This window comes from Actinia tenebrosa, unplaced genomic scaffold (assembly GCF_029948245.1).
Source record: "Actinia tenebrosa isolate PJP-AT-01 unplaced genomic scaffold, QUT_ActTen_1.0 PGA_scaffold8__29_contigs__length_14323225, whole genome shotgun sequence".
Lineage (NCBI taxonomy): Eukaryota > Metazoa > Cnidaria > Anthozoa > Actiniaria > Actiniidae > Actinia > Actinia tenebrosa.
This window is the reverse complement of record NW_028292585.1, coordinates 4,159,198-4,183,288: the sequence shown is the minus strand read 5'-3', so window position 1 is coordinate 4,183,288 and position 24,091 is coordinate 4,159,198. Positions and strand designations below refer to the sequence as shown.

The window sequence follows — 24,091 nt, the reverse complement described above, 5'->3', positions numbered from 1 at the left end:
TTTTTTTTGCTAAAATTCTATAATAAAATCTTGAAATCGTGTCTTACATCCCCACCCCCACTTTTTAGATGGACATCACTTAAGGTTGCTTCATATAGTTTCGGTATTTAGAGCAATAGAACTTGAAATTATTTTATAGCAAATACAGATCTACATCTTGATATCTGCTAACGCTAACTATGTTAAAGATTATGCCTTAGGAAAAAGTGAAAATGATCACGTCAGCCACAAAACTGGCCCTTTTTTTTATTAAAAATTTGAAATCTCGAGTTTGCTGTGGTCAATCTTTTTTAGATGGTGTAGTACAAACGTTTGTTTTGTTACCTATTATATGACAGCGTTTTATTAAAATCGTGACTACAGAAACCAAAATGTTAAAGAAATATCGATTTTTCAAGATAAAAAGTTTTCTGTAGTCCAAATATTTTTCACATTGCGTCAATTGCCTTATCATTCTACGAAGAAAAAAGCTGTAGAAATTTAAAGATATTTGACCGCGTAGCTTTCGAGTTTTGTTTTTCTTTACGCATGCAACCAACTTTTTGTGACGTCATCAAAATAAAAAGTTCTTCAAGTTCTGGGTCTTTAACTACCTTGGATACTCACATTCCGTTTATATGGAATTACACAGAATGATTTCTAATTGTTTTGAATGAGATTCATATTATTGTAAGAATAAAATAGGTCAGTATACTGCGATACTTCTTAATGATGTTATTAAAATCATAAATGTTTAGAGAATCAAAAACAAAGTTTGAAAAATTTGAATATTAGGCTGCGTTCATAACCTATGGCAGGGGGGGGGGGGGCAGGTGAATTGAGGGGGGATCGCGGAAAAGTTTGGTAGGAAAAAGGGGGGATGGTTATCAGAAAAATGGGGGGATGCACAATTGTTGGAAGAAGCTACAAGCCTTGCTTCGGGGGGGATCGTATTTTTTTGCATGACTTTAAGGGGGGTGTTAAGAATTATTCTGGACATTTCAAATTTTCACCTGCCCCCCCCCCCCCCCCCCCTTCTTCCATACATTATGAACACGGCCTAAATCTAGAAATAAGATTCTATAATTAGGAAAGGCTTCGCCGTGTCTCAGTGGTTCCTTTATGAAATCCTTGAGAACTTATTATATGCCTACATCAATGGAATCAAGAGAGCTTGACCATGAAGGTTGATTAAACCTTGATCTTCAAAACAACCTAGTTCATTCAGGGTTTGCCCCAAGAAGGAGAATGGCTTTCCTAAACTACCTTGTCCTGGGGGTTTTTCTTCTCTTGGTAACAAACACTAAGAATGCTAAGACTGATGAAAGTATTTTACAAAATGATGAGGAACTTCAACCTGCCGAAGTGATTTTTCCTGCAAAAGGTAAAGTAAGGCCTAGGGTAAACGTCGAACTTTCCATGCACCGAACTCATTAAAAACAATGGATACCAGGTGATAATGAGGCGGCATTCTTGATGTAATTAAGTTCGGTGCATGGAAAGCTCGACGTTTACCCTAGGCCTTAGCTATTTAAAGCCTTTTTTTGCTAGAAATTATTCTTAATTGGTTCGGACTGGTCTTTAGGAATATTGGATTAAAAGGAAAGTGTCTCAGATTCATTATTAATTAAACTATAATACTGAAGACTGTAAATAACATTTCTCCTTATCTGTTTTTTTTATTTTTTAAAGAACATCCAAAGAAAATCATACCAATAAGTTATTCGAAGAATTTTAGATCTTTATAGTCACATTCAACCTTCTACTTTAATCTGCACTCAGACCAAACATCAATTCTTTGAGCATTATTTCTTTCTCATTTTTAAACATTTAAAAGGACAGCGATAGGAAACATATAGTTCTTACTTATTTTACTTTACACCTAAAAGCCGATAACTACGACGTGCAGGAATCTTTCCACATTTTTCTTCAGACTTTGCACCGAACTTTAACGTTCAAGATGATAAGAATGCACAGATTAGAAAACTTCTCTACTAACTTTACTCAACGCATCTGAAAAAAGGACGAATAGTTTATGCACTAAAGAACAGACGTAGTTTTCAAAGCCAGAGGTCCACCGTTCGATCCGGATCAGGGGCCTCCACGTATGTTTCGACTTCTCTCTGTTCTGCGTATAGCTTTAGCTTTAATTCCCGTAATAAGGAGCACTGCTAGTCTGAAAAGAGTACGTAAAGTGCACATTAAACATGAGCCCTTGGCTCGGGAGAATTGGCCAACCTCTCCCAACGTCATTGAAGTTAAAAAATAGTTTTATTTTTTACCTTTAGAATAGCATTTATGATAATATGAAGTAAGTTACTTAATATTCTCTTGAAGATGTTTATAAAGAAAAACTGTGTTCAACTGTTCAACTGTAAAGGCAAAGCGGAAAAATCAAGGCCGTCAAGCATGCTTACCTAACCCTTCACGTCATCAGTAAGGCCGGTTCTAGGGGGGAGGGTCGGGGAGTCCGGTTTATAGAACTTGTTAACTCAAAGCGGAAAAATCAATGCCGTCAAGCATGCTTATCAGAAACTTTATAAGTAGCGTCAAGTATTCAGGTACGACTGAGTCGTTTCCGATCATTCGCCGACAGATCTTTATCATTTCTGCGTAGATTGACGAACACTTTCCGATAAATTACCGATAACACTTTTACATATTTAGTGACAAATTCTTAACGATTATTGCCGATAAATTTTAAAAACATATATTTTTAAAAGGTATAATGATAATAACGATAATGATGATGATAAAATTTTGAAAAAGATTACTTTAAAATCTCAGTAACTTACGATTAAATTCAACTTACTTTTACATTTACCAAATTACAAGCACGCTCTCTCTTCGAGGCTTAAGTGCTCGGGTAGGTCAGGATCAAAATTAGTGTTCTAATTTACAGACCCCACTTTTAAATGCATTAACATTTGGGGCTGTGACTAATTCAGCGGGTAGATTGTTCCATTGTTTTATTGTCCATGGTAGAAAGCTGTATTGTATATATGTTTTTTTCTCGAGAGGAATTTTAAAGGATCTGTTGTGATTATTTCTTGAGTTTCTTGTCAAGGGTATCAGTTCATTACAGAGATCTACATCAACTAAGTTGTTTATAATTTTGCACAGCATGACTAATCTCTGGTCAGCTCTGCGCTGTTTAAGACTGCGCCAACCAAGCTCTTCCAACATCGCGGTGACACTTGCTTCACGGCTGTAGTTGTTACAAGCAAATCTGGCTGCTCTTCTCTGTACCATTTCGATCTTATTTTGGTTATTTTACTTATTTGTTACTGAGATTTTAAAGTCCATTTTAAAAGTCCACTGTGAACGGCAGTGAAACTTTGGAAGATTTCTTGTCATCCCATTATTCAAGTGCGGTAAGCAAATCAGTGTGTGGATAAGATTCTTCTCAATCATGTTCTTACTGAACTTGCTCTAGACGATCTTTTCAAAACACCGAGCAGTCACAAGTGTGACGTTGATTCCTCTGAAATGGGAATACTCAACTGGTGCGTCCACCTTATTCACTTCGTTTAGCATCGTCGGAGCATGTACGCATTCGTTAATGACAAAAAGTGTGGTCTGCAAGTACTGATCATTATAACATAGATTTCCAAAATAATGACTTAGACCAGTAAGCAATTCCTTATCTAGAACTAAACTTGAATTATGTGTTCTATGAGATAAATTACCCACTTTTTTTCACCAGTACTGAGATCCGATCTTTCCCAACTCGTACGATTTTTTCCAATTTATGGTATAAATTCTTGTTGATAACTCGAACTATTGAGGTGTTTGACGAGGAGGCAGCTCTGGATCTCTCTTCATGAAACATTTGACAGCCAGTGTTGTAATCCATAGTGCAGTTTTCGTATGACTGTGAAAATTTACTCTCCATCCAATCAAATACCTGGAACACGGCATAAATACGGCGCGGATACGGTCACGTCAATGCCAGACCAATCACATTGCGCGTGAAAAAAATCAGCCAATTAATTCTATTCTAGAAAGCATCACGGTCACGGCACCTCACGTTTACGGCACTGAGCTTTTCACAGTCATACGAAAACTGCACTAAAGAATACCTAGTGGAAACTTGCTCTGTCTTCTTAGGAAAGCATTCATCCATTAAAACTTGGATAGATTGATTGGCGAAATTAGTAGCACTGAATCCGTCCGTGGCATTAATTGCATTTGACCAGTCAAAGGCAAATGCTTGAATAAGCTTTGAATACGACTTTCAAACAAGATCTTTGTTTGTTCCCTGTAGTCTCTAAAACTGAGTTACCTTGGTTCGTAGTACAGGCTTGAATCGACTCAGTAGTGAGTCAGTTTGTATTAGCGCCTTGAAAGGAAATGGAGTGTATCGCATGATAATTATTAGATTATTAGTAATTATCAGCGTATAAATAAGTTCTTTGCGGAGGCCAGGTCTATTCCCATTCTAATACACGAATTTTTTATCCAACTATTCAAGTCAGTAGAGTACAAATAACGTAGGAGAAATACTGGAGCGAGTACAAAAATCCTACGGTATTTGTTCTCTAGGTTATTTTGTACAGTAAAAAGACCGGTTTTAAAAACTAGTTCAAAGGGGGAAAAACGATTTGAAGCCTTCTTTTGGGGAAAAGTAAGCTCAGTTGGATAATAAACAACTTATCAGACTTTTTAGGGTGGAATACGAGGGGAAAGTTTTTCTGGTATCCACCCGTATCGCACCCTAAAATGTCCAATATTTGTTAATACCACCAATTTGGCCGCCATGAATTTGTGTCTCGATTCTATTGGATGTGATTGCAAACCTTCAATATTATATTCAACAATGACGAATGCAACCACATGATTGGTCAATAACATACCCAGAGCCCCCGCTTTCGTTCCCAACCGAGGAACTCTGGGTACGAGCTCTGGTTCCTAACTATACTAAAGTTTAATATGATTACTTATTTAATGATTCAGAGGCACAAAGTGAATCTTCCCTAGAAGAAGGACCTTTTCCTGAAAAGAATAACCTGTTTAAAGACGTAGATGGTGAAAAAGAAACAATTGATAACATCCCTGGAAATGAGGACGAAGAAACCAGCGAAAACGAAGAACTAAATACGATAAAAGCTGAAGAAGCGAAAGATCTTACTCAAGGTAACAAAAACCAAACCAAGACTTTAAAAAAACATTTTCTCAAATAAAATATCATAATGTTAACATCTAAAAAAAACGTAAAAAATTCTTGTTTTCACATAGGAGAAAAACGAAGTCTTTGTAGTTACAAGTGCGGATATCTTTGCTACGATCCTAGAACAAAGAGATGCTGCCATAACAAGTTAGTTCCTATTGCAAACCCATGCTGCAAAAAAGGTTATAACGTATGTAAAAAAGGTTGCTACGATCCACAATCCCATAAGTGCTGTTATGGCAGATCCATCCCAAAGGGACGTGTATGCTGTAAACAAGGGTATGGCGTATGTAAGAAAGGTTGCTACAATCCACAATCCCACAAGTGCTGTTATGGCAGATCCATCCCAAAGGGACGTGTATGCTGTAAACAAGGGTATGGCGTATGTAAGAAAGGCTGCTACAATCCACAATCCCACAAGTGCTGTTATGGCAGATCCATCCCAAAGGGACGTGTATGCTGTAAACAAGGGTATGGCGTATGTAAGAAAGGTTGCTACAATCCACGTACCTACAAGTGCTGTTATGGAAGATCCATCCCCAAGGGACGTGTATGCTGTAAACAAGGGTATGGCGTATGTAAGAAAGGTTGCTACAATCCACGTACCTACAAGTGCTGTTATGGAAGATCCATCCCAAAGGGACGTGTATGCTGTAAACAAGGGTATGGCGTATGTAGGAAAGGTTGCTACAATCCACGTACCTACAAGTGCTGTTATGGCAGATCCATCCCCAAGGGACGTGTATGCTGTAAACAAGGGTATGGCGTATGTAAGAAAGGTTGCTACAATCCACAATCCCACAAGTGCTGTTATGGCAGATCCATCCCAAAGGGACGTGTATGCTGTAAACAAGGGTATGGCGTATGTAGGAAAGGTTGCTACAATCCACGTACCTACAAGTGCTGTTATGGCAGATCCATCCCAAAGGGACGTGTATGCTGTAAACAAGGGTATGGCGTATGTAGGAAAGGTTGCTACAATCCACGTACCTACAAGTGCTGTTATGGAAGATCCATCCCCAAGGGACGTGTATGCTGTAAACAAGGGTATGGCGTATGTAACAAACGTTGCTATAACCCACGTACCTACAAGTGCTGTTATGGCAGATCCATCCCAAAAAGACTCTTATGCTGTAAACAAGGGTATGGCGTATGTAACAAACGTTGCTATAACCCACGTACCTACAAGTGCTGTTATGGCAGATCCATCCCCAAGGGACGTGTATGCTGTAAACAAGGGTATGGCGTATGTAAGAATGGTTGCTACAATCCACAATCCCACAAGTGCTGTTATGGCAGATCCATCCCCAAGGGACGTGTATGCTGTAAACAAGGGTATGCCGTATGTAACAAACGTTGCTATAACCCACGTACCTACAAGTGCTGTTATGGCAGATCCATCCCAAAAAGACGCTTATGCTGTAAACAAGGGTATGGCGTATGTAACAAACGTTGCTATAACCCACGTACCTACAAGTGCTGTTATGGCAGATCCATCCCAAAAAGAAGTGTATGCTGTAAACAAGGGTATGGCGTATGTAGGAAAGGTTGCTACAATCCACGTACCTACAAGTGCTGTTATGGCAGATCCATCCCAAAGGGACGTGTATGCTGTAAACAAGGGTATGGCGTATGTAAGAAAGGTTGCTACAATCCACAATCCCACAAGTGCTGTTATGGCAGATCCATCCCAAAGGGACGTGTATGCTGTAAACAAGGGTATGGCGTATGTAAGAAAGGTTGCTATAACCCACGTACCTACAAGTGCTGTTATGGCAGATCCATCCCAAAGGGACGTGTATGCTGTAAACAAGGGTATGGCGTATGTATGAAAGGTTGCTACAATCCACAATCCCACAAGTGCTGTTATGGCAGATCCATCCCCAAGGGACGTGTATGCTGTAAACAAGGGTATGGCGTATGTAAGAAAGGTTGCTACAATCCACAATCCCACAAGTGCTGTTATGGCAGATCCATCCCAAAGGGACGTGTATGCTGTAAACAAGGGTATGGCGTATGTAGGAAAGGTTGCTACAATCCACGTACCTACAAGTGCTGTTATGGCAGATCCATCCCCAAGGGACGTGTATGCTGTAAACAAGGGTATGGCGTATGTAGGAAAGGTTGCTACAATCCACGTACCTACAAGTGCTGTTATGGAAGATCCATCCCCAAGGGACGTGTATGCTGTAAACAAGGGTATGGCGTATGTAACAAACGTTGCTATAACCCACGTACCTACAAGTGCTGTTATGGCAGATCCATCCCAAAAAGACTCTTATGCTGTAAACAAGGGTATGGCGTATGTAACAAACGTTGCTATAACCCACGTACCTACAAGTGCTGTTATGGCAGATCCATCCCAAAGGGACGTGTATGCTGTAAACAAGGGTATGGCGTATGTAAGAATGGTTGCTACAATCCACAATCCCACAAGTGCTGTTATGGCAGATCCATCCCAAAGGGACGTGTATGCTGTAAACAAGGGTATGCCGTATGTAACAAACGTTGCTATAACCCACGTACCTACAAGTGCTGTTATGGCAGATCCATCCCAAAAAGACGCTTATGCTGTAAACAAGGGTATGGCGTATGTAACAAACGTTGCTATAACCCACGTACCTACAAGTGCTGTTATGGCAGATCCATCCCAAAAAGAAGTGTATGCTGTAAACAAGGGTATGGCGTATGTAGGAAAGGTTGCTACAATCCACGTACCTACAAGTGCTGTTATGGCAGATCCATCCCAAAGGGACGTGTATGCTGTAAACAAGGGTATGGCGTATGTAAGAAAGGTTGCTACAATCCACAATCCCACAAGTGCTGTTATGGCAGATCCATCCCCAAGGGACGTGTATGCTGTAAACAAGGGTATGGCGTATGTAAGAAAGGTTGCTACAATCCACAATCCCACAAGTGCTGTTATGGCAGATCCATCCCAAAGGGACGTGTATGCTGTAAACAAGGGTATGGCGTATGTAAGAAAGGTTGCTATAACCCACGTACCTACATTTGCTGTTATGGCAGATCCATCCCAAAGGGACGTGTATGCTGTAAACAAGGGTATGGCGTATGTAAGAAAGGTTGCTACAATCCACAATCCCACAAGTGCTGTTATGGCAGATCCATCCCCAAGGGACGTGTATGCTGTAAACAAGGGTATGGCATATGTAAGAAAGGTTGCTACAATCCAAAATCCCACAAGTGCTGTTATGGCAGATCCATCCCCAAGGGACGTGTATGCTGTAAACAAGGGTATGGCGTATGTAACAAACGTTGCTACAATCCACAATCCCACAAGTGCTGTTATGGCAGATCCATCCCCAAGGGACGTGTATGCTGTAAACAAGGGTATGGCGTATGTAAGAAAGGTTGCTACAATCCACAATCCCACAAGTGCTGTTATGGCAGATCCATCCCCAAGGGACGTGTATGCTGTAAACAAGGGTATGGCGTATGTAACAAACGTTGCTATAACCCACGTACCTACAAGTGCTGTTATGGCAGATCCATCCCAAAAAGACGCTTATGCTGTAAACAAGGGTATGGCATATGTAACAAACGTTGCTATAACCCACGTACCTACAAGTGCTGTTATGGCAGATTCATCCCAAAAAGAAGTGTATGCTGTAAACAAGGGTATGGCATATGTAAGAAAGGTTGCTATAACCCAAAATCCCACAAGTGTTGTTATGGCAGATCCATCCCCAAGGGACGTGTATGCTGTAAACAAGGGTATGGCGTATGTAACAAACGTTGCTATAACCCACGTACCTACAAGTGCTGTTATGGCAGATCCATCCCAAAAAGACGCTTATGCTGTAAACAAGGGTATGGCGTATGTAACAAACGTTGCTATAACCCACGTACCTACAAGTGCTGTTATGGCAGATTCATCCCAAAAAGAAGTGTATGCTGTAAACAAGGGTATGGCGTATGTAAGAAAGGTTGCTACAATCCACAATCCCACAAGTGCTGTTATGGCAGATCCATCCCCAAGGGACGTGTATGCTGTAAACAAGGGTATGGCGTATGTAAGAAAGGTTGCTATAACCCACGTACCTACAAGTGCTGTTATGGCAGATCCATCCCAAAGGGACGTGTATGCTGTAAACAAGGGTATGGCGTATGTAAGAAAGGTTGCTATAACCCACGTACCTACATTTGCTGTTATGGCAGATCCATCCCAAAGGGACGTGTATGCTGTAAACAAGGGTATGGCGTATGTATGAAAGGTTGCTACAATCCACAATCCCACAAGTGCTGTTATGGCAGATCCATCCCCAAGGGACGTGTATGCTGTAAACAAGGGTATGGCATATGTAAGAAAGGTTGCTACAATCCAAAATCCCACAAGTGCTGTTATGGCAGATCCATCCCAAAGGGACGTGTATGCTGTAAACAAGGGTATGGCGTATGTAACAAACGTTGCTACAATCCACAATCCCACAAGTGCTGTTATGGCAGATCCATCCCCAAGGGACGTGTATGCTGTAAACAAGGGTATGGCGTATGTAAGAAAGGTTGCTACAATCCACAATCCCACAAGTGCTGTTATGGCAGATCCATCCCCAAGGGACGTGTATGCTGTAAACAAGGGTATGGCGTATGTAACAAACGTTGCTATAACCCACGTACCCACAAGTGCTGTTATGGCAGATCCATCCCAAAAAGACGCTTATGCTGTAAACAAGGGTATGGCATATGTAACAAACGTTGCTATAACCCACGTACCTACAAGTGCTGTTATGGCAGATTCATCCCAAAAAGAAGTGTATGCTGTAAACAAGGGTATGGCATATGTAAGAAAGGTTGCTATAACCCAAAATCCCACAAGTGTTGTTATGGCAGATCCATCCCCAAGGGACGTGTATGCTGTAAACAAGGGTATGGCGTATGTAACAAACGTTGCTATAACCCACGTACCTACAAGTGCTGTTATGGCAGATCCATCCCAAAAAGACGCTTATGCTGTAAACAAGGGTATGGCGTATGTAACAAACGTTGCTATAACCCACGTACCTACAAGTGCTGTTATGGCAGATTCATCCCAAAAAGAAGTGTATGCTGTAAACAAGGGTATGGCGTATGTAAGAAAGGTTGCTACAATCCACAATCCCACAAGTGCTGTTATGGCAGATCCATCCCAAAGGGACGTGTATGCTGTAAACAAGGGTATGGGGTATGTAACAAACGTTGCTATAACCCACGTACCTACAAGTGCTGTTATGGCAGATCCATCCCAAAGGGACGTGTATGCTGTAAACAAGGGTATGGCGTATGTAAGAAAGGTTGCTATAACCCACGTACCTACAAATGCTGTTATGGCAGATCCATCCCAAAGGAACGTGTATGCTGTAAACAAGGGTATGGCGTATGTAAGAAAGGTTGCTACAATCCACGTACCTACAAGTGCTGTTATGGCAGACCCATCCCAAAGGGACGTGTATGCTGTAAGCAAGGGTATGGTATTTGTGGTAAGCAGTGTTATGATAAAAGTACACACAGATGCTGTTTAACGAAGATTGTACCACTGCGATTTCTTTGTCCCAAAGTTGGTTTTCTCATATGTGGGAGAAGTTACTATAAGCCTAGTGTAAGCAAGTGTTGTGAAGGTAGAGTTATTCCATTGAAACAAGTTTGTAAAGGTTACGGATATTCTAAATGCGGCAAACTCTCCTACAACCCACTGGTCTACAAGTGCTGTTATAACAGAATCATCCACAAAGGTAGTCCATGCGTCGCGTACCAAAAATGCGGCAAACTCTCCTACAACCCACTGGTCTACAAGTGCTGTTATAACAGAATCATCCACAAAGGAAAGGCATGTGTCGCGTACCGAAAATGCGGCAAACTCTCCTACAACCCACTGGTCTACAAGTGCTGTTATAACAGAATAATCCACAAAGGAAAGGCATGTGTCACGTACCGAAAATGCGGCAAACTCTCCTACAACCCACTGGTCTACAAGTGCTGTTATAACAGAATAATCCACAAAGGAAAGGCATGTGTCGCGTACCGAAAATGCGGCAAACTCTTTTACAACCCACTGGCCTACAAGTGCTGTTATAACAGAATAATTCAAAAAGCAAGACCATGCGTCGCGTACCGAAAATGCGGCAAACTCTTCTACAACCCACTGGTCTACAAGTGCTGTTATAACAGAATAATCCACAAAGGAAAGGCATGTGTCGCGTACCGAAAATGCGGCAAACTCTCCTACAACCCACTGGTCTACAAGTGCTGTTATAACAGAATAATCCACAAAGGAAAGGCATGTGTCGCGTACCGAAAATGCGGCAAACTCTCCTACAACCCACTGGTCTACAAGTGCTGTTATAACAGAATCATCCACAAAGGTAGTCCATGCATCGCGTACCAAAAATGCGGCAAACTCTCCTACAACCCACTGGTCTACAAGTGCTGTTATAACAGAATAATTCCAAAATCAAGACCATGCGTCGCGTACCAAAAATGCGGCAAACTGTTCTACAACCCACTGGCCTACAAGTGCTGTTATAACAGAATAATTCCAAAATCAAGACCATGCGTCGCGTACTGAAAATGCGGCAAACTCCTCTACAACCCACTGGTCAACAAGTGCTGCTATGAAAGAATTGTTTCCAAAAGTGGGAAATGTGGTTTTTATGGTCAACAAGGATAAATTTGAAAAGGATATTAGGATAACGAAACAATGGACACGACTGATAATATGTTAAGTTTAAACCAAAGGGATCATTAATGTTAAAGTTTTAATTCGCTTAATAAATGTGTAAGATGATTTAGAAGTCTGTGAGAGAAAACCTTTCAAAGGTTCTATAGTCAATATAATTTAATAAAAACAGCATTCAGAAGAATTTTGAATTGATATAAGTATATTGAAAAGATCTGAGTAAGTTAGATTAATAACTTGTAGTCATTGTGGAAGTTTATATTTTAAAACGCTAGGGAAAGACTGTAAAATTTTGAGTAATTGGAAGTGTAAATTTAAAATAAATTGTGGTCCTTTTTCATTAATCAGGTTTGTTGTCACTGGTCTTAATTTGCATTAATTACATTAATTATCGTGGTATCAATCTGTTAATAATAGTGAATCATGATTTATATATAGCGTCATTTTTATTTGGATATAATCAAAGGCGCTTTACATCGAGTTGTGAATGTAAGATTGTTTTTAATGCAATTTACAATCATGAGAGAAGATTAGTATGAGGTATAGAGGGTTGTGGCAGAGAGATAAGGGGGTCGGATGGTAAAACAGTAGCACAGTGGTGCAAAGGAGGGAGGTATTGCAGAAGAGTTGGCATAGTTTTCATGTCTCTCAAAACAAAACAATTTCACAGAAAAGTTTGAAGCGGCGCCGCGATGTTAAGCTAACGTTTGCCTTAGGCCCTGATACGACTCAGACTGATTAGCTCTGATTGGCCCAGAGATCGTTTCATGGCTTGATCTGTGAGTTAGCCTTGCCCTGACTTAGATCGACCCAGAGGTTGTTTCAGGGTTTGAAGAAATTGTTGATTGATATGCATTTGCTTAAGTTTCTATTATGTCATCAATGTCGTTTATTAAGATGACATAATGATCAATAGCAATGACATGATTAACGTTCTTGATATTATTAAACAAGATTCCAAGTTTGTTGTGGAAAAATATTCAGAAAAACTCTCGCGAAAGTATTTCAAGGATTTTGACTTGATTTTTTGCAAACCACATAGATTTTAATGAACAAAGTATGAATTGCTAAATATACAAAGACACACCACCTTCCAGTCTACACCATCGACTGATAAAGACTATCAGTAGCAGTCAAAACATCTCTTTCCTTACAACTGCCACAATCGTGAGACAAATGAATAGTTATAATCTTTAATAATGCGGAAAAAGTTAGCATCAACTTTTCCGCCCACAAAATTAAACGCACGAACCGCTACGATTCTAAAATTCCTGAAGACTAGAAACGCTTGTTCAATATCGATAAAAGTTATGAGGCGTAAATCATTTCGTGACAAATGCGTTCTATATTGTTTTAGTTTGATTCCTATATATTTAACCACGAAAGATTTTAAAAGAAGTTTTGTATTTCGTTCGTATTTCAAGCACTTTGTTTAAAAATTCTGGTGATAAAAAAGCACCTTTTAAAATCAATGGAATATTCAGTCATGAAACTGTTATGTTAAAGCAGGTTATGGATTGAATGAGCAAGGTTGCGTGCTCATCCAAATTTAAGAACCTTGGCGGGCCACGATACCAGAACAGGAGCTTTATAATGAGAATTGTCATACTTTTTAATGAGATATCTCGATAAAAATTCATAAAATCGATTATTCTTTATATTCTTCAAATATAAAACTGGCTTCTCAATTCAACTGAGTTTGCGTCATTTTCAGTTTTGTGGCCCGTCAAGGTCTATTTGCACATTAGACAAAGTCATTATAAAGTGAAGTGGAAAACTACCGAAGTCTGCTCAAAACAGTTAAAATGAGTTTAAAAAAAACTATTTACAAAAGTTTCATTTATTTAATTTACCAACGTATCTCTTTTACTTCGTTAAAATTAATTCCCTTTTTCCCCCAGCTTTATTTTTACTAACTTAATTTCTAAGACAATTTCAAAACCTCGTATGGTAGCTTAAGGGGTGGACGTATTTCATTTATTCACCATGCATTAAACACGAAAGGCTCATTAGATCCTTTCAAGGTGATGCAATGTTAGACAAATAACCGAGTCTGTTAAAATTAGTAGAGAAGAACAAGATAAAATAATAAATAACAAAACAGAATGGAACTTTATGAAGATCCCTAGAACAGTTATAATGTAAATTTTCTTTGTCTTTTTACAACGTGCGCGCTCTATAATTTTAACATTCAAACTGAAAAAATCAAGGGTTTACTTGCTGTCATATTATAGCCATATTAATTTTTTTAGTTCATAATGTGAAGGCATAAAACACTTTCCAGCCTCCTTAAACAAAATACGAAAGCAACTGAATTTGAATACGCAAAATCTTTACGTGACAATCTATCGCTATATCGTGTGACGTCATCACTGAAATCGAAAATTTGGCACGTATTTAAATTTCAAAAAACAATAGGAGAGCAAATTATTCTCATAATATCTCAAGCAAAACATGATTTAAATCTAGCTTTAAAAGTCTTTGTATTTTTGATTTTTTTTCAAACTATTTCAGATCGGCTATGCACTTTTTTTTGTTTTTTTTTGGTTTTGGTTTGTTTTTTTGTTTTACCAAACGTTTTTAGTTTGCATTAATTGAACAGGCAAAGTATTTACAACATCCAAAAAACTTTGTGGTTTTGTGTGTTTTTTTTTTCTTTTCTTTTTTCGTTGATAATTTTCTATGATGTTCTGTGAACGAAAAGCACATGCGTTTACATATTCTTCGGCAAGACAATATTAATATTCTCTTGTCTTCGGCTAAGCCGAAATTTTGAAATATCAGGGTTTAAATCACCTCCGGGCCAGTACACCAAGTTTGGCCATCAGTTCGATATTGATCGGCAAAAGATTTGCCTCGAAAATATACCAATTCGAAAAACTAAAAAAACACACGGAATCTTGCATTCTTGGCATAACGAGCTTTTACTTCGATTCTCGGAAAAGAGAGTTAATTCTGAGTAAGTGGATATTACTTAGTTCAACTCTGCTGCCTTCCAAAAGAATCTGACAAAGTTGTTGACAACACTTTATTTCTTAATCAGCTAACCATGTCTTCAGTGATTCAACCATTTCCGACGGTCTTTACGCTCAGAACCGCTATTGATATGGAAATTTTACAAATTTCCGTTGATGCCCTCCTATTTACCACGATATAACGTCCACTGTTGGGCAAAATGTTATGTACCGACGACGCGTAGCCGAATATACTTGGTATACAATAATACTTTTAAATATTTTTATCAAAATTACAAATGATGAGATTATTAATTACGATTACAGATATTTAGAGAAAACAAAACAAAGTTTGAAAATTTGTACCCTGCCTTTAAGGAGGGAAAGAACATCTCTGCTAGCAGGGTAGAACATTTGCTTAATGTACTGGAAATTTTAACCTCTATATTTAGTTAAAGGCCGGCTTCACCGCGTCTGGTTCCTTAATATAATCTTTAAAAGACGTCAATTATTATATGCTTGAAGAATTATTTCTTATCATTACGTCAATAAAATCAAGAGAGCTCGACCATAACATTTTGTCGAGGCCTTTAAATTGAACCTTGATCTGCAAAACAATCTAGTCCATTCTTGGGTTGCTACAAGAAGAGAATGGCTTTCCTGAACTACCTTGTCCTGGGAGTTTTTCTTCTCTTGGTGACAAACACTAGGAATGCTAAGACTGATGAAAGTATTTTACAAAATGATGAGGAACTTCAATCTGCATTAGTGACATTTCCTGAAGGTAAAGTTAGATATTTAAAACGTTTTTTAAAATATTTGCTAGAAGGAAAAATAATTATATTGAAAATAGGAGTAAAACTAGTCGTTTTACTTTCGTTAAGCCTTTTTTTTTAAAAAAGAACATTAAATTCCGTAGAAGAAAGACTCTTTTTCTCTTTCAAATATCAAATCTTTAAGTGTAATTTCTTTCTAATTTTGCAGTGAACGTTTTTTACTTATCTAAATTTCGCTCGAGTTAAACGTCCAAAAACGAAAAAGAAATTTAAACTAAAAAACTATTCCACTAACTTTGCTCATCTATAAAAAAAGAATGACGAAATAGTGTTATAAGAGAGAAAATAATTGTTTTTACAGAACTACTAAGTTGAGACATCAGTTTTCTAATTACCATTGGTTATCGTATGAAAACAAGATAAAGAGATAAAGAACGATCAATTTGCTATATTATTTGATCATAATTTGCTCTTTTACTCCGACGAAGGACTAGCGTCCGAAACGTCAGTAAGTTTTTTCATCTTTTCACGGTGTACAATTTACCTTTTCATCATTACTGTATAATATAAAAGTCACGATATAAGATTTCAGTAAGGCTACCATCACGCACAAGTTTAGATAATGGTATGCTTTGAATTCACAAGTAAACCTCTTAGCTCCTCCCATTAGCATGTGTACCTCTGGTTACGCTCTACACACTTTCTACCCTTTGCATAGTTATTAGACACTATTATTTTGAATCTTATGATAGAAATATTCCTCGTAGCCTTTTCTATAAATCTATAATATATAATTTATAATATATTATATATTAATTTTAGTTTTAGCTATGTTTAATCTTTAATTCCAAGATATCACACTCAGGAATTTACTATTTCTTTTAGCCAATCATGATTCTACGATATCATCATATTGATTATAGAATTGCATCTGTCATAGAATTATTATAAGATCCCGGAGCTCGTACCGAGAGCGGTCGTCCCATAACAACAGTACATTTTCGCTGAATCGGAGATGTAAATGTTTATAAAATTGAGTATTAAATTGTTTTTAGATACAAGTTTCACTTCGGAATGCAAACCGGCTTCGCGATCGTTCATTCATTCCTTGATGATGGACCAGTTAGGTCCGAAAGCTTGGATGAAATTCATTTACGTGGAAGAAACATTCATTCATTATACGCATACGCAAGATTTCTAAAAAATACACAAGATCATTCACCTTATGTAGTTCAAGTTATTTTGATTTAAAGTGCTACTACGACGAAAATCGCTCAAACTTGGATTCAGCTGAAACTTCCTAAAAATACTCTTTTAAGGTCCAATATTCACTGTATGAAGTGTTTTCTCGATATTCAGGACGAAAGTATGATATTTTTACGATTATTTTTTGGAGTCTGTGACGTCATACACTCAACATCAAACATTGCTACATATATTTCTTTGTATATAAATCCTTAATTTATTTTATTCCTATGAAGCCCAAAGGGTGGCTAATGTGCTTATTTCACATTACTTGTGACTATGATTTATATTTTGGGGTGTTTGGGTATTTCTTTCTCCCTTTACTACTGATATTTTGATCATAAACTACAAAGAAATGTATGGAGCGATGTTCGATGTTGAGTGTATGACGTCACAGACTCCAAAAAATAATCGTAAAAATATCATACTTTCGTCCTGAATATCGAGAAAACACTTCATACAGTGATTATTGGACCTTTAAAGAGTATTCTTAGGAAGTTTCAGCTGAATCCAAGTTTGAGCGATTTTCGTCGTAGTAGCACTTTAAGATTGTCTGTCTATTAAAGAGAATAATTGCTTTGGGTCAAGGAATTTAGGAGTAATCATTAAGAAAATTTTTGACAAATGGCAATTAATGGCACACTTTGTTCGTGGTTTATGATCCCTTTATGATGACAAGTTTTAGGTGTTCTAGTGGAGCACTTTTACGAGATGTCAAGAGAATATGAAGTAAGTTACTTAATATTCTCTTGAAGATGTTTATAAAGTAAAACTGTGTTCAAGTGTTCAACTGTTCATTTATCTCATGAAGGACATCGCAGCATTACAAAACTTGTAAAGGCAAAGCGGAAAAACCAAGGCCGTCAAGCATGCCTATCAAAAACTTTTCATGTCATCAGTAAGGCCGGATGATCAAGAAGGAGGGTCGGAGGCAAAGCGGAAAAATGAAGGTCAACCATGCTTATCACAAAACCCTTTCATCAGTCGAGTCACGCAATTAGGGAGTATCCAGTGGTTGGGACGTGATCCAGACCCCAACATCATACCTGACGTTTAATTTTTTTGTTTAATTCTAAAAATTCAGTTTTGCCACAGGTTTTAAGCAAGTTTTGTGTATACGTTTAAACTCCCCCACCCCCGCCCCCTCAAAAATTCATTGATCCGTCCTCAAGTATCTACGAGTTGTTTCCGATCAGTCGCCGACAGATTTTTATCAATCCTGGGTAGCAGACAACATTTTTACATATGCTACGCACCTGCGAAGGTGTAGTTCAGAAAACTTTTTATGGCTAAGTAGCCCGTGTCGGCCGCTTAGGTCTGTATTACCATTAATTTATTATTCTTATTAGTAAATCTGAAATACCTGAGGCCTTTTGATTGCCTTCAGTTAATGTCCTTAAAAATATTTGTTCGGTTTACTTCAAAGGCTGTCGAAGTTCTACTTTATAAGTTTCGGGGACAGCTAATTTAGTTTTCTAGTAATCTTGTGTCGTGTTTTGGACGTAATGCTTATCCTGAGATAGTGAACATGATGCAATCTGGTCTCACTTCGGTACAAACACCTATATGGTGTTGTTCGTACTGAAGGTAGACTGGTAGAATGCATACCGTTTATCGAATCCAGTCAAGACCTATGGTAGTCAGTTTACAGGCAGTATATTTTAATTTGTTTTGGAGTTAGGTTTGCTATGCTTTGAATTTATTTGTGTTTTCATTAGTTTACGAAGTTTTGAATGCCTTGCGTGCAGCACCATGAGTTGACTTTATTCAAATGCACGCGGCCGTGCAGTGGTGTGAATCCAACGCGTTGCTATTAAGCAACGTATTAATAGACAATTCTTTTCGTATCCAAGCGGTGAGCGCCAAAAACTATTTTCTTGAAGAAAGGCTGTTGTACAAGGCCAAAATCTTGTTATTCAGAAATTTAACTTGTTTGGAAGTGGAGATGACCGATAAAAGTGGAATCAAAGTCGTGTTAACAAAAAGCAAAATTTTGAATCGAAAATGAGGTTTAGGCCTTCCTTTGCTTATTTCCCATATATTTTCTATAAAAAAGCCTGACAAAGCTACATTCTAACACAAATGCAACAAAACATCTTTGTACAATTGAAAATACCGCTTCAAACAGGCATTCTATCATAGTACATCAGTTTCTAACTGTTTAAAAAAGGTTTTGAGTGTTAACCCAAAATGAAAATTGGGATAAAAACTCATACGAAAGTTTTTGGCGCTTTTTGCCATTATTGCTCATTATTGAAAAAATTTCCTCTTAATGTGAACGAGTATTGGTGTTGACCTTGGATGATCTTTTATCAGACTATTAGTCATCATCAGCGAATGAATGGATGGTTCTTTGCGAGGCCAGGTCCGTTCCCATTCTCGTCATCATCATCATCCATTCTGTTAGAGTTACCTATGGCCCTCGGGCTTTATACAACTTATTATGAGTTGCAAGCATTCCCAAAAGAGTCAAACTGGCAAAAACATGGCGGCCATCTTGGTTTCGTTAACAATGGATGCTAATGAGAAATCTTTTGTTAAATAGCACCAACGCTTGGTCGCGATGACGTAACGTGCAATCGAACTTGATTGCCTCCGTTCTCGGTATTTAACTATAATATACACTCATGAAATCATCCTTTCCAAGTAAATATCCATTTCTGTTCCTAAATACTAAAATACTAAAATGATTATATTACTTATTTGATGATTCAGAGGCACAAAGCGAATCTTCCCTAGAAGAAGGACCTTTAGCTGAAACGAAAGACCTGTTTAAAGATGAATATGGTGAACACGATACGATAGACGACGTCCCTGGAAGTGAAGACACCAGCGAAAACAAAGAGTTAAACACGCTGAAAGACGAAGATGAAAACGATCTTGCTCAAGGTAACAAAAACAAACAAACCAAATATTTTTAAAAGATTTTTTAAAAAAAAGCTTTCCCCAAAAAACATAACCATTGAGACTGAATAATATGGTAACAACTTTCCTTTATAAACATAGGAGAAAAGCGATGCAGTTCCAAGTGTGGATATCTTTGCTTCAAACCACAAACTCAAACGTGCTGTCATGGCAAAATCATACCAAGAGCAATTCCATGTTGTAAACCAGGTTATGGCATATGTGGTAAAAAGTGCTATGATCGAAAAACTCACAGATGCTGTTTTACCAAAATCCTACCACTGCGCTTTCTTTGTCCAAAAGTTGGCTTTCGCATATGTAGGAATAAATACTATAGGCCTAGTATAAGCAAGTGTTGTCAAGGTAGAGTAATTCCATTGAAACAACTTTGTCAAGGTTACGGACATTCTAAATGCGGCAAACTTTCCTACAACCCACTGTTCAAGAAGTGCTGCCATGGCAAAATCATCCCAAAAGTAAAAGCATGCGTCCCGTACCGAAAATGCAGGAAACTCTTGTACAACCCACTGGTCTACAAGTGCTGTTATGGCAAAATCATCCCCAAAGCAAAAGCATGCGTCGCGTACCGAAAATGCGGCAAACTCTCCTACAACCCACTGGTCTACAAGTGCTGTTATAACAGAATAATCCACAAAGGAAAGGCATGTGTCGCGTACCAAAAGTGCGGCAAACTCTCCTACAACCCACTGGTCTACAAGTGCTGTTATAACAGAATAATCCGCAAAGGAAAGGCATGTGTCGCGTACCGAAAATGCGGCAAACTCTTCTACAACCCACTGACCTACAAGTGCTGTTATAACAGAATAATTCAAAAAGCAAGACCATGCGTCGCGTACCGAAAATGCGGCAAACTCTTCTACAACCCACTGGTCTACAAGTGCTGTTATAACAGAATAATTCAAAAAGCAAGACAATGCGTCGCGTACCGAAAATGCGGCAAACTCTTCTACAACCCATTGGTCTACAAGTGCTGTTATAACAGAATAATCCACAAAGGAAAGGCATGTGTCGCGTACCGAAAATGCGGCAAACTCTCCTACAACCCACTGGTCTACAAGTGCTGTTATAACAGAATAATCCGCAAAGGAAAGGCATGTGTCGCGTACCAAAAATGCGGCAAACTCTTTTACAACCCACTGGCCTACAAGTGCTGTTATAACAGAATAATTCAAAAAGCAAGACCATGCGTCGCGTACCGAAAATGCGGCAAACTCTTCTACAACCCACTGGTCTACAAGTGCTGTTATCACAGAATAATCCACAAAGGAAAGGCATGTGTCGCGTACCGAAAATGCGGCAAACTCTCCTACAACCCACTGGTCTACAAGTGCTGTTATAACAGAATCATCCACAAAGGAAAGGCATGTGTCGCGTACCGAAAATGCGGCAAACTCTCCTACAACCCACTGGCCTACAAGTGCTGTTATAACAGAATAATCCACAAAGGAAAGGCATGTGTCGCGTACCGAAAATGCGGCAAACTCTCCTACAACCCATTGGTCTACAAGTGCTGTTATCACAGAATAATCCACAAAGGAAAGGCATGTGTCGCGTACCGAAAATGCGGCAAACTCTTTTACAACCCACTGGCCTACAAGTGCTGTTATAACAGAATAATTCAAAAAGCAAGACCATGCGTCGCGTACCGAAAATGCGGCAAACTCTTCTACAACCCACTGGTCTACAAGTGTTGTTATAACAGAATAATCCACAAAGGAAAGGCATGTGTCACGTACCGCAAATGCGGCAAACTCTCCTACAACCCACTGGTCTACAAGTGCTGTTATAACAGAATAATCCACAAAGGAAAGGCATGTGTCGCGTACCGAAAATGCGGCAAACTCTCCTACAACCCATTGGTCTACAAGTGCTGTTATCACAGAATAATCCACAAAGGAAAGGCATGTGTCGCGTACCGAAAATGCGGCAAACTCTTTTACAACCCACTGGTCTACAAGTGCTGTTATAACAGAATAATTCAAAAAGCAAGACCATGCGTCGCGTACCGAAAATGCGGCAAACTCTTCTACAACCCACTGGTCTACAAGTGCTGTTATAACAGAATAATCCACAAAGGAAAGGCATGTGTCACGTACCGCAAATGCGGCAAACTCTCCTACAACCCACTGGTCTACAAGTGCTGTTATAACAGAATAATCCACAAAGAAAGGCATGTGTCGCGTACCGAAAATGCGGCAAACTCTCCTACAACCCACTGGTCTACAAGTGCTGTTATCACAGAATAATCCACAAAGGAAAGGCATGTGTCGCGTACCGAAAATGCGGCAAACTCTCCTACAACCCACTGGTCTACAAGTGCTGTTATAACAGAATAATCCACAAAGGAAAGGCATGTGTCGCGTACCGAAAATGCGGCAAACTCTCCTACAACCCACTGGTCTACAAGTGCTGTTATCACAGAATAATCCACAACGGAAAGGCATGTGTCGCGTACCGAAAATGCGGCAAACTCTCCTACAACCCACTGGTCTACAAGTGCTGTTATAGCAGAATAATCCACAAAGGAAAGGCATGTGTCGCGTACCGAAAATGTGGCAAACTCTCCTACAACCCACTGGTCTACAAGTGCTGTTATCACAGAATAATCCACAAAGGAAAGGCATGTGTCGCGTACCGAAAATGCGGCAAACTCTCCTACAACCCACTGGTCTACAAGTGCTGTTATAACAGAATAATCCACAAAGGAAAAGCATGCGTCGCGTACCGAAAATGCAAGAAACTCTCCTACAACCCGCTTGTCTACCAGTGCTGTTATGGCAAAATCATATCAAAAGCAAGTCCATGTGTCGGGTACCAAAAATGTGGCAAACTCTCCTACAACCCATTGGTCTACAAGTGCTGTCATAACAGAATAATCTACAAAGCAAGACCATGCGTCGCGTACCGAAAATGTGGCAAACTCTCCTACAACCCACTGGTCTACAAGTGCTGTTATAACAGAATAATCCACAAAGGAAAGGCATGTGTCGCGTACCGAAAATGCGGCAAACTCTCCTACAACCCACTGGTCTACAAGTGCTGTTATAACAGAATAATCCACAAAGGAAAGGCATGTGTCGCGTACCGAAAATGCGGCAAACTCTCCTACAACCCACTGGTCTACAAGTGCTGTTATAACAGAATAATCCACAAAGGAAAGGCATGTGTCGCGTACCGAAAATGCGGCAAACTCTCCTACAACCCATTGGTCTACAAGTGCTGTTATAACAGAATCATCCACAAAGGAAAGGCATGTGTCGCGTACCGAAAATGCGGCAAACTCTTCTACAACCCACTGGTCTACAAGTGCTGTTATAACAGAATAATCCACAAAGGAAAGGCATGTGTCGCGTACCGAAAATGCGGCAAACTCTCCTACAACCCACTGGTCTACAAGTGCTGTTATAACAGAATAATTCACAAAGGAAAGGCATGTGTCGCGTACCGAAAATGCGGCAAACTCTTGTACAACCCACTAGTCAGCAAGTGCTGTTATGGCAAAAGCATCCCAAAAGCAAAAGCATGCATCGCGTACCGAAAATGCAGGAAACTCTTGTACAACCCACTGGTCAAGAAGTGTTGTTATGGCAAAATCATCCCAAAGGCAAAAGCATGCGTCGCGTACCGAAAATGCGGCAAACTCTTGTACAATCCACTGGTCAACAAGTGCTGTTATGGTAAAATCATCCCCAAAGTAAAAGCATGCGTTGCGTACCGAAAATGCAGGAAACTCTTGTACAACCCACTGGTCAACAAGTGCTGTTATGGTAAAATCATCCCCAAAGTAAAAGCATGCGTCGCGTACCGAAAATGCGGCAAACTCTTGTACAATCCACTGGTCAACAAGTGCTGTTATGGTAAAATCATCCCAAAAGCAAAAGCATGCGTCGCGTACTGAAGATGCAGGAAACTCTTGTCCAATCCACTGGTCAACAAGTGCTGTCACAAGAGAATTGTTTCTCAAAGTGCACAATGTGGTTGTTACAGTCAACAAGGATAAATTTAAAGGCGATATTTGGATAACGAAATAATGAACACGACTGACATAAGTTAATCTTAAAGCAAAGGGATAATTAATGTTCAAATTTAAGTTTGTATCTAGTTTTATTTTGCGTAATAAATGTGTAGGATAATTAGGAAGTCTGGAGGAAAAAGCCTGTCAAAGAATCTTGATAACTCTAAAGTCAATATAATTCAATAAAAACAGCAATCATACTAGGAAGAACTTTGATATAATGAAAAGATCTGAGTAAGGTTGATAACTTGTAGTCATTGTGATTGTTTATATGTTAAAACGCTAAGGAAAGTCACTAAAATCCAGAATAATTGAAAGTCAAAAATTAAAATAAATTGTAGCCCTTTTTATTAA

The 24,091-nt window shown here is 39.0% G+C and overlaps 1 protein-coding gene across 1 annotated transcript; it reads left to right on the top strand.

Moving 5' to 3' along the window:
* Positions 1–1,155: 1,155 nt before the first annotated feature.
* LOC116304044 (uncharacterized) lies at positions 1,156–24,091 on the top strand. The gene is given in 7 exon segments (XM_089024000.1): positions 1,156–1,363; positions 4,936–5,115; positions 5,218–11,808; positions 15,381–15,560; positions 19,513–19,686; positions 19,804–21,880; positions 21,928–24,091. Coding segments are annotated over 7 exon segments (11,031 nt in total). The 5' UTR covers positions 1,156–1,227; the 3' UTR covers positions 23,621–24,091.